This window comes from Zea mays, chromosome 1 (genome assembly GCF_902167145.1).
Source record: "Zea mays cultivar B73 chromosome 1, Zm-B73-REFERENCE-NAM-5.0, whole genome shotgun sequence".
Classification (NCBI taxonomy): domain Eukaryota; kingdom Viridiplantae; phylum Streptophyta; class Magnoliopsida; order Poales; family Poaceae; genus Zea; species Zea mays.
The window spans coordinates 33,307,446-33,319,147 of record NC_050096.1 but is presented as its reverse complement, the minus strand read 5'-3'; the positions used below and the strand labels follow the sequence as shown (position 1 = coordinate 33,319,147).

The window sequence follows — 11,702 nt, the reverse complement described above, 5'->3', positions numbered from 1 at the left end:
ACCATTAATTAGTATACATTTGTATGGCTTGACTTTCCATTACACAAGGAGAGACTAGCCACTCTATAAATATAAAAGGTGACAACTGATTGCCAACAAACAGTTAAATTTACCAAACAAGTTACTTTTTCGTTTATCTTGTCTTCTAATCTACTATTGTGGCACGATGTATGCTTCAATTAAAGAGTAAATTGTTGACTTCATGCCATGGCATGCTAGGCACAATGTAGTGAATGAGCACTTTTTAATTGTTGTTCCTTGTTGTGAAGTAACCGTGAGTGTTTGTCCCATGAGTTCTGTTTCAATATTCTTTCTTAAGATAATTGCTTACAATTTTTAATTACATTTTGGTATTCTTATCAGCCATATCCTGATTACAAGCTGGTTGTTAGCCATGATGACTATAGCTTAACTTCTAAGCTGCCAAAGGAGAGAACTTCTGTTGTAACGATACTAAGAAACCAATTGATCGTGTATTTAGCACATATGAGTTCTTAGTTGAAGTTGTAGCTAGATTCCTTGTGCACCCAAACTTAACTTCTGTGAAGTTAAAGAGTACCCGTGTGTTAACAAATTATTGTGTTGTCCGAACTTTAGATATCCGGCCTTGGAAGTACTTGGTACCATGTATGAGGGAAGATCTGTTTGCCAGGGTATGCTTGTTACTTTAGTTTACCCTTTGGTTTAAATTTGCACTTTATAGGATTATACTGGTAGAAAATAATAGCTCTCTTTTTCATAGCAATTTCCCAATAGATAGTCCTGTCAAACTGACCAATTTATATGTTCACTGTTCAGTGATTTTGTTGCAAATCTGTACCAGTACTGTGTTATATCTCATGTGTATTTATACGTTATAATGTTATACAATCTCGCACAAGTAGAACTGTAGTAAACATCTGCCTGCCGCTGATTTTATTAGCCAGCTTTAAAAAATCTGGTTTACTAATTTTTTATGCGTACTAATGTTACCTTGGCAGATTACTGGGTTAACAAACAACTCATACTTTGATGGAGCACATGAGGTTCGACATTATCTCAGGAAGCATTCGGATCTTGGTCGTATTGTGCTTGAAGTTGCTAAGGTATATAATGAATGTCATGAAGGATTGTTTTCTCTTAATCCCATATTGTGTGAGATACTAAATATGTGTCCTAAAAACAACTTACGTCCAGGACTCGCAAATTCCCCGCCAAGTAAACTGCTAGAAAACTTTTCAGAGGTGGACATGATGAAGATGATAGTGCTGATGCCGACACAAATGATGCTGTTGTACCTCGATAACTCCACTTTCTTCCTAGCCCTTTAGAGATGATATGACCATCTTCGTTCGGCTATTTTCCCAGCACTGGTCTATACCGCAGATTGATGCATAAACAACTGCCTTAGAAAAACATAGTTTTGAAGGATAAAACTCAAGATTAGCAATGACAACTTAAATAGTCATCATAGTTGATGAACATCTTAGCTACCAAAAAACATGTTTATCCATCTAGAAACCTTTTCCCCCTGCTCAGTGCTCGCTGCCCTATGATTACCAAGTTTGAGAATTCTTTTTCCAATAGAATTTGTAGGCTACAATAACCTGGCTCAAAGAATGTGAATTCATTTCCCTTTGTACTAAAGAATCACAAGTAGTTGTCTGTACTCCTAAACATGAATAAGTGCAATCATTTTGTAGAAATTAAATCATGTGTCATTCTGTGCAGAAGATACTAATAGTACTACCACTACCGTGTTCTACTTCAACAACAAACTTCAGAAAAGATTAAGAGGTCAACATTTTAAAATGAATGGACTTTTTTATATACTGTTTGCAAATGCAGGTTTGTAGAAACTCTGAATTGTATGTGCATTAGCTTCCACATGGTTCGGAAAACAATAACTATATTGATCAAATCAGGTCTATGTCTCAACTGTACAAGCCAATAATTATCCAATCACTTGCACGCAATGGCATCCTGAGGTAATTTAGTTGTAGCTGTTACAGGAGTTCCACATTTAGTGTTCTTATTGGTTCTTCCTTTTCTCTTGTGCACTGTATTTATTCCTAGATTATATTCACAATATATCAAATTGTAGCTACTCACCAAATACAAGTGGCTTTATGCCACAATAAAACTATCCTCATTTGATGCAGAAAGCCATTTTTGAGTGGAGGAAACCAATGATCCCACACAGCGAAGATGCAATACAGGTTACTCAACATTTTGCCAATCATTTTATCAGGTTTGTTGTTGTAGGCTTTAACTTCTATTATTATACAATTCAAGTTGGCAGTACTTCATGTTGGTTTAAGCATATGCAAGAAAGGACCTTGGTTTGATGAAACTTGCAAGAGTGGTGAAAGAAAAATGGAGTTCATGCTTACCTAGCTCACCCTTTCCGTGTCGTGGAACAGCCAAGCACACAAGTCTCCAAACAGGCCTCCTGCCGACAAAGTGCTGGATAACTTAATTTACAACTACAGCCCAACATTTACCGGAAAAAAATCGTGAGTCTCTGTATCCTTACCCCCTAACAAATGTACGTACAATCCATTGATCAGCTAGACTAATGCGTGTATTTTTGGTAGGAAATCGTTTGAGGAGGTCTACATCTTCTCCTGAGACTGTGGATTGAACGCCTGAGTGTCTTCAGGAATCTGCAGTTCTGCTATTGTAGTGTAACTATGCATTAGTATTACCCCGTTGTACCAGAAGTTGTATTTGTATAGATTCCTTGGACTGCCTGTATTGCAGTAACCTTTCCACCGTATGGGTGGCTCTATAGAATGCGTATAAGCATAAATGATAATGATAATGTAATAGACTGAAAAAAATACTTGGAGATTTTTTGAATTTAAAAGTTTCTCCAAATTAGGTGAAGGTCGAATGTTCTTGGACCTGATTCATGAAATCCATTGAATCCAATTTGTTTGGAGTGACGTCTCTGCTATGGCTTGGCTCAAGCATCTTGCGCCCAGAATGTCGCCGTGTTACCTAACCGGTCGAATTACAGATCCCAAGGGTCGAGAAGAAGTGAAGAACACAACAAAGGTAGGAAGTACGGAGGAATGCTTAATTTGGAGAGGTCACTCGGGTTATATATATATATATATATATAGGACGTAATCGCATTCGCCCTCCACCCTTTTGATTTTAAAAAAATGATAACATGGTAATCCCTACTATTAAGCATTACTATACTATTAAGCGTGGAAGGGGTGCGTCCATAGGGGCAAGGCTATGCCCCCGCCATTTCTCCTACGATGACCCCTATGCCCGCTGCTACCGCCATCAAGGCGCGATGTCGATGCTCCCAGCCAAGATAGGTTGTTCGCTTCAGATTAAAGCCATATGTTCGGACTGTTGCAGCTGCAATCCATAGAGACAAAACATTGTACAAGCAGTAGATGCTGGTACTGATTAAAGCCTCTCCCTCCCTCCTCCTACGGCAGGCGGAGCTACGTCAGGCACCGGCCCCGACGTGGCTCTGCCAGCCGCTGCGCCGTCCCTCTGACGGCTCCCACGCGCACCTTCTCGACCGCACACCATTGTCGTCAAGGCCTCCACCCCGTGACCATGCGCCGCCACTCCACCGTTGTCCCCTAGACCTTGCTCCCTTCATGAGACTACCTTGCCCTTCTCAAGTGTCTCACAAATGGGCGGCCTCTCGTGCGTCACAGGCCTGAGTTTCTCTTCGACGTCATCCCAGACGGCTCGTGGATGTCGTTCTCCAACTTATAACAGTATAACACACATTTATATATATATATATATATATATATATATATATATATAAAAGTTATCGAGGTATTATATGTTTCCGTTGCAACGCACGGGCACTGACCTAGTAACCATATAAGTAAAGAATCTCACAAACAATTCACATAATTGCTAATCAATACAAGGTGTCTTTCATGGATATTCAATTTAGCAATATATATATCATGGATACAAAGAAATATGCTCATCTCTATGATTATCTCTAGGGCATATTTCTAACACTTAAGAGATCTTAATAACCTATATTAAGAAGGAGATATCAATTGAGTTTACAACAGATAAACTTATTGACAACTTTGAAGCAATTGTAAGACGCAGAGTACAACTAAGATAAATCATGCTAGTTTTTTCACCATCACTTTTTATAATTATATTTTTCTTGTTGGATTTTAAATTATGCACACGACTGCTTTCCTGGAGAGACCCCGTCGGGAAGGAGGGAGCCTACAGTTACTTTAGAGCTGGCAAGCCACCCAAGACTTTTCACATGTCCACTCGCCGCTGATGTTTTGTCCTACTCAAGTGTGGAAGGTACCACAATTAATTTGTATTACATATATAGTCCATGTGATTATTCAGGATATTGGACACCACAATTCTTTGTATTTTAACATATTGATCAGATAGTCATGGTCGAAGATGTATCCAAAACGATCTTTATGCGTTGGAGTTTTGTTAAATGACTATGTTGTTTGGTTTAAAGGAAAGAGCCAATGACTTGAGCTAAGTTCTTATTTAAGGAGCAAGGCGACTTGTAAAATCTGTTATTTCTCAAAAGATGTTGATGGTACAAGTGTTTTTGGTTCATGACCTCCACCAAAAGGACGTGACATCTGTTAAACACCTAATTTTGCAGCACTGGTACCACACAGACATTCTGACATAGTAGCTCGGACAGTCCATGTCCCAGACGATCCGACGTGTTAGCGGATGATCCATGCCCCGGACGGTCGGCATTTAGCCCAAATAGTGTGAAATTATATCAGTTCAGGCTGGAGTCTTGGTTTCTTGCGAGATTATCCAGGTTTCTTGTGGGATTTTGTTGGACTTCACCTAAGAAAGGGTACAGACCTCCCTCTATAAATATAACGGTGTACGACTGATTGAGACATTCATAATCTATTGGGGGAATACCTTTGCCGAAGATCCTCGAAACTAGCTGACACTAACGGTTTTATAACCTGCTTTAGGAATAATTAACCTATGTTTGCCGAAGGATGTCAACACAGGTAAAAGAGAGTTGGACGAAGCTTCGGCTTGAGCACTCAGACGAAGCACATCACTGAAGTCGAAGCAGCTAACTCGAAAAGACAAAGGAGATAGGCATATCTGCTAACGCTTCGGAAGAAATGACAATTATCCCTAGTAGTTTTCGTAGTTAATTGTAAATGATTAAATGCTATAATTGTAATTTCACCTAAATTTGTATATCGGGTTGTCTCTATAAATATGTGAACAGTATTCATACACAGTCACACAGGATGACATACTCATTACACGTCAAATCGATCTGTGTTTGAAGTTGTGTTGATTTTCACCTTCGGATCACTTATTGTACTCCCGAAAGTATTACTGTATATATTTGTAATAAGAAATAGACAATACAAGGAGGACAAATTGTAATTACTTCTAGTGAATGTGTTTGTATATATTGTTCTTTTTAATCTTAATTATATTTAAACTTCTCCCATCAATTTATCTTTTGAAATAAAAATGAATTTTAAAGGAAAATGTCTTGCATTTCTAATTGTGCTGCCTTGTTTTGCTACTCTTTAGGAATCAAAACAGGTGACCAACTCAATCCAATCAAACAAATCTATTTACCTTTATTTTAGTCATATAATTTTTCATGTTTCAACTTTAGATCTATTCCAACCCTTCTTCTTTCTCTATTTTCTGCTACATCGACTTGAGGAGTTTTAAGAGACCTGTGAATCTTTAAACAATTCTAGAGTCAATTCTTTCAAATGGAGTCCTTCTCGAGAGGTTGGATATATGTTATCCAAGAGCTCTCTACGTGTTGCGGATAGTTCAACGTCCTACCGGGTCTGCGGGTTGGTGGACCGTTAACGGTAGGACGTTGAACTATCCGCAACACGTAGAGAGATCATGTAGATCATATAGGCTCTAGGTTTGTTCGTATTTGGCCCAAAAATGTGCTACCATCGTTTTGCAATACAATCCAGTACGCGCTGCCGCCGGTGCCAACCACCTCGACGGGGCGATCGAGGAGCTAGCACAAAAAAAATGCTAGTGCACCGTCTTGATTTTAAGGCAAAATGTTCATAAACAGAGCTGTTGCATGCGTGCAAAAAAAAAAAAACCACAGTTCCTTGCGCAAAATCCGAACTTGTTCTGGGTTTTTTCTCAGAGTTTCTTCACGTGAATATTCAGTACTCTGAGAACGTTTAATGATAGTGTCACTCTCTTTGAGTAGCCTGTAAAGCTGTGAAATAGAACTGTGAACTGTATATATTGGCAATGCCAATACACAGTTCACGGCGACCGAGAGATGGGGCAAAGAGATCCTGCATCGTGCATCCAGAGTTCTACTTGGCGAGCCCTGAGTGACTCGTGAGCGCATGCACCAGCGCCGAGGTGCTGCCAATGATACAGCACTGAGTGGTGGAATACTGCCAGACCAGACTGCAAAGGTGACGAGCTCTATGCGGCTGTAGAAATGGATTCCCCTTCTTTGAGCTCCACGCCAGGACACAGCCCGGAACACAAGAGACTGCATGCTAGTACTGATACAGTGATACTCCCCTCGTGTCAGGCTCAGGCAGGGTCTCTAAAGTCACTGAAACCGGGAAAGCATGCGTTCGACACCAGCAAGCTAGAGGAGAGAACGAAGATGCTGCATGCAGGTGCTAATTAAGCTAGACTTAACTAAGGGATCAGCTCAAACTAAAGCAGCAGTGTGCCACGCACGCACTACTGGTGGTAAGCCGGGTTCATTTCATCGTCTCTCATCAGAGCCCGCGGTGGTGGCTGTGATGCCGGTGGTGGCGGAAGAAGTAATGCGCCGGCGAAGGAGCCGGGGTAGGAGGGAGCCCGTCGCCGTTGAATGGCATCGTGATGTTGCCGAGGCCGCCGCCGGGGAACGGCAGGGGCGGTGGCGGCGGGCACTGGTAGCACTTGGTGAAGAGGCCGAAGGTGTCGATCTGGCGGACGAAGTTTGTCATGCTCGCCCAGCCGCCGAAGCCGAAGCCGACCACCAGCACCCACGCCACCACGAACGCGTTGATCATGTACGCGCCCGTCCAACGCCCCAGCAGCCGCGGCGGCGGCTCCATCGCGTTCTGCACCGCGCGCGGGGGTCAAATCAAAAGCTTATTAGTTATTCAGAGCATGCCAACAAACTCAAAAAAATGTTAAGAAGAGCATTTGGTTATCCAGATCATGCCAACAAAACTCAAACGTTTTTGTTAAAGGCACGCCAACAAACTCAAACATTGTTAAGAGCATTTGATACTGTATCACCTGTATGCTTATTAGCTACTGTACGCATGTTTCATGTTTGTTTGTTCCTCCTTTCTATGAAGAGTACAAACGCATGCTGTTCGCAGTCCTTTATTTCGGACGCTTTGTCTCGGTGGTCGTCGTCCGAATTTCTGTGGTACTCGGAGACTAGACATGCCGTGCGGCGGTGCGGTACAAATATTTCCTGCAGATAAAGCATCTTTGTTCTGGTTCTAGGGTTCTTTCGGTTTGTCTCCACGCTTTGCGCCAACCTTTCTCTTCTTTCTTGCTATAGTACGTAGTAGTACACACCGCACCACGAAAAAAAAGACAGTTTGGCACTGCCGCTGTGTTTTGTCTTATATGATTCAGACTTTCAGCGATCAGTACGAACAGCCTTTTCAGGGACAGCGTTTAGGTCCCTAATAATTTCAGCGCTCTAATAATCATGGCTGCTAGCGACATTTTGCCTTGTTGGCCTTGTTGAATGATTTAGGCTGCTGTGCACAGTGGCATATACGACCTAGGTAGCTAGGTAGCTTTCATCGATGAAGTAAAAAAAAAGCATTGGGTAATAAAACGTATTAATAAAAGTAGTGCATGCATGGGAGTAATAAAATATACTACCTCACGGGCTGTTGCGGACCGGAACGTGATCATGTGCGCCAGCGCCGGGATGATGTAGACGGTGAAGCTGACGAGGAGGGAGCCGACGGCGGAGTTGATGGGCCCGAAGAAGGGGAAGATGATGGCGAGGAACCAGATGGGGACGACGACGGGGAGGCGCGCGGCGGCGCGCCTGCAGAGGCTGCGGCAGTCGTGCAGGCCGACGAGCTTCTCCCAGACGAAGTAGAGCGGCGTGCAGGCGAAGCCGAAGGTGATGAACTGGTGGGCGAGCATGAGCACGACGGCGGCGTCGCGGAACGCCGTGCGCGGGAGCAGCGCCAGCGCGTTGGAGCGGGTCAGCAGCTGGTCGCCGAACGCCCAGTACACGCTGGCCGCCGACGGCAGCGTCAGCGTCAGCACGTACAGCGTCGCCATCAGGTAGATCGCCTTGAACTTCTGCGGCCGCCACATCGCGTGCATGATCTCCCTGCGTGTATATATATATGCGTGCAAACCATTACTAATTACTGTTGATGCTGTTCGTTCAGTCCAGTCACCTTTCAATTAATTGCTAGTACTGCTTTGATTTGCGTTTTCTCTTTTCGTGCACGCAGAGACTTGGACGTCCGTGCCATGCATGCTTGCTTGTGCATCTGCAGAGGGGGTATCGTATCGGCATCTACCAGGCCAGGCTGGCTCAGGAGTCAGGGCTCCATGGTTGCAAGCGCAAAAGCGCAGGAGCTCTGTAGACGTAAAGCAGCAATGCACGCTCTCCTACTAGCCAGTAGTCGGAGTGGCTCCTTTGACTGTACAAGCAAACTCATCAAAGGAGATAGATAGGCCTGCCGTGCCCTGTGAGAGTGAGACGGAGACGACGGGACGGGAGATATATTGAAGGCCGGAAAAGACCTTGTGCACGGGTATGGCGCCAAGGAGCAAAAACTGTATGGAATGGCCAGACGAAGCAAGCAAAATGTATGGTAGCCAATGCTTTCGTTGGTCCCAGTTGTGATGCGTTATTTCTTCTTCTTTGTTCCGGGGACCATGCATATATAAAAAAGAAAGAAAGGTGTTTTGTCTCCTTACACGGTAACAGCGTGCCCTCCGAAAGTGTAGAGAATGTTTGTGGCCCCGGTGAAGTAGAGCACCATCTTGGTCGGCCCGGAGTGCTTCACGCCATCAACCTGCAACAAGTAGAGCAGCAGAAGCACACACATCGTCTCGGCCGGTCACCCACAGGCCACAGGCCACAGGCCCACAGAATGCATATTATGCTTCAACGCTACGCTTGCGTACCTGGCCATGGATGAGGGACGCGACGGCGAGGTACCACGCCGTGTAGGTGGTCATGACGAGGCCCAGGAACGACCAGATCCGGTAGTTGTGGAACGACGGGATGAACACCGTCGTGGCGCAGCAGGCGCCGAAGATGTACGTCCACGTCCGCTTGTCCAGCTTGTCGTTGATGTAGTAGATGTTGCTGTTTGGTAGTATATATGTACGCTTACGCGGCACACAGTTAGCCGGCGAACCATGCGAGCGAGCAAGCAAGCAACCTTACCTTGCGCATGCGATGAGCTGGATGACCGAGCCGAAGAGCAGGAACGTGCAGTTGAAGGCCAGGCCGACGTTCCTCCAGTGCCTCCCGAGCAGCCCGTCCAGCACCTCGAACCACTGCAGGCGCAGTGCAGATGCGGTTCGTCAGGACAAGTCGTTGACTCATCGCTCGACTAGAAAATGTGCACACGCGCGCGCGGTTCAGAAAATCTCAGAACCTGGATGACATGGTTCCTGAAGTCCGCCTTCTCCCTCTCCTTCCTGGCCCGGTACTCCACGTAGAGAACGCTGATGAGGTACGCCGTCCAGCTGCCCATCAGCCCGTACAGGAGCTGGAACAGTATGCCGCTCAGCATCCCCAGTTGCGAGAACGAGTAGGGCAGGGTCAGGAGCACCTGAGCCACCTGATGAACACACACATCACACAGGCACAATAATGCACAACAAAGGTGAGAACGAGCCTGGCCTAGAGACTCTCTGCTACAGCAGGCAGCTAGCTAGAGCGGGAGCCACTGCGCACACGTAGCTCGTCACGGGACAAGGAAACGGCGGCGAGCTCATGCATTCACCTGGTTGGACGCGCAGCTGAACCAAGCGTCGTAGGCGGAGCCGCCGTGCCAGAGCAGGCCGGAGAGCCGCGACTTGGCTGCGCTCGACTCTTGGTCCTTCTCCATTTCCACGTACCGCCCGACGCCGACCGTCTCCGCCGCTCCATTCTCGTCGGCGACGACGACGCTGCTGGCCTCTGAGGACATGGTCTCTCGTTCTCGCTCCTAGATTCCTAGCACTAGCAGTGGGGTTGGCCTGTCTTCCGGCTAGTGATTCACTTGCGGTGGCTGGTGGTAAGTGTGCGTGCAGTGTAGACCACGCCCAGCCGATGAGACGCTGGCCGTGTTCAAGTCGAGAAGAAATGGAGGCCGGAGGGAGGTGGATATATACAGCAGGCCAGAGAGTGAGGTGCCGGACGGGTGAAGCAAGACTCTGCAGCAGAGCACGTCCGACAGGCGACGATAAAAGAAACCCGTCTTTCTCCTTATCTCTGTTTCTTTCCCAGGAGTTCTTTTGGATGCAAGTAGACGGGGAGCGCATATATAAAACAAAACAAAAGGTGAGTCTTCCTGTGCTTTTCGTTTTCTTTTCAACATGTGTGCTCTGTGTTTACGGCAAATCAGTACGGAACGGAGTGGAATGGAGCATGCCAACATGTGTTATTAGTGGAATGTATTGCAAATAGGAAAATATGGGCGCTGGCAGTGTACGTACAAGTTAGTGGAACAAATTTAACGGGTCCTAGTTAGTAGATTTCTTAAAGGTTGATGCTTGACTATTTGTAGATCCATAAAAATACAATATCCCTAAGGCGTGGTTGGGCCACAAACAAGCTCATACTCGGCCTGACACATCTAGGTCGTGTTTGGGAGCAAGAAGATAGAAGGGGGTAAAATTCTCTTGCATAAAGAAGATTGTAGAATTAAAATAATGGCACTAAAGTGCACTTTTTGTGGTACATAAGAGATATAGATCATCAGTTTGGATGGCCTTCAAAGAGTTATCCGCACCTTCTATTAGCATCAAAAGTAGATTTAACTACATCGAATAAATATTTCATGTCCAAGAAAATACATCCTAGGGGTATTTATAGAGGATGTTCTAGCTCCTTATTTTTCCTAATACAATCTTTATTATATCCCAAAATGATCGCAACAAATACTTAGGACCTTACTTACATCCGAGGACAGTTTGGTCGTTACATAGCTGACATCGTGTCTTAGTTCAATCTTACTAACTTTGTGAGATGAGTCTTCGAGACCAAGCTTCGTGCCTACCACAAGTTAACTTCGTTCTGCTCATTTCTGCCTTTGCTTTATCGCGAAGTCAGCACACCACATTCATGTTTTCCACTTCAACTCTGCTTTGTAATGAAGTACGATTTAACGGATAGATGTCTTTTGGAAGTATTCAAACAAGTTGATTCCAAGTTTGATCCAATGTGAAGAAGAATAACTTAATATATTGAAATATGTCCATATAGCAAAATCTGAGTGAGTATAGCCACGTCTGAGTCATCAAATTGAGTTGTATTGGCTTGAAAATATTTTTCATGCTCTACACTTATTGTAGTAAATGTTTTGCACATTTTCATGAGTATTGAATGAGTGTAACTTCTTGGTAAAGTGAATCTTGTCAACACAAGTGCGGTAGTTTTCAACATGTAATAGTTAGCGAAGATGTGATTGTTGGTAGTTTATATGAAGTCAAATGAAGCTCATATTTTTAAAAATGCTAGTAGACTTATTGAGTCATATCTC

The 11,702-nt window shown here is 44.5% G+C and overlaps 1 protein-coding gene and 1 long non-coding RNA gene across 2 annotated transcripts; one reads left to right on the top strand and one right to left on the bottom strand.

The window, feature by feature from the left end:
* Positions 1-1,873: 1,873 nt before the first annotated feature.
* On the top strand, positions 1,874-2,421 carry LOC103633478 (uncharacterized). The gene is made up of 3 exons (XR_002266643.1): positions 1,874-1,967; positions 2,142-2,230; positions 2,403-2,421. It is a non-coding gene; the product is annotated as an uncharacterized lncRNA (long non-coding RNA).
* A 4,018-nt stretch (positions 2,422-6,439) lies between these two features.
* Positions 6,440-10,348, bottom strand: LOC100284071 (uncharacterized). Its single transcript, NM_001156969.2, has 7 exons — positions 9,963-10,348; positions 9,612-9,797; positions 9,398-9,510; positions 9,133-9,316; positions 8,923-9,020; positions 7,858-8,323; positions 6,440-7,070 (listed from the first exon to the last, which is right to left on the bottom strand). The coding sequence occupies exons 1-7, from the start codon at positions 10,146-10,148 to the stop codon at positions 6,741-6,743; spliced, it is 1,563 nt and encodes a 520-aa protein (NP_001150441.2). The 5' UTR covers positions 10,149-10,348; the 3' UTR covers positions 6,440-6,740.
* Positions 10,349-11,702: the final 1,354 nt, after the last annotated feature.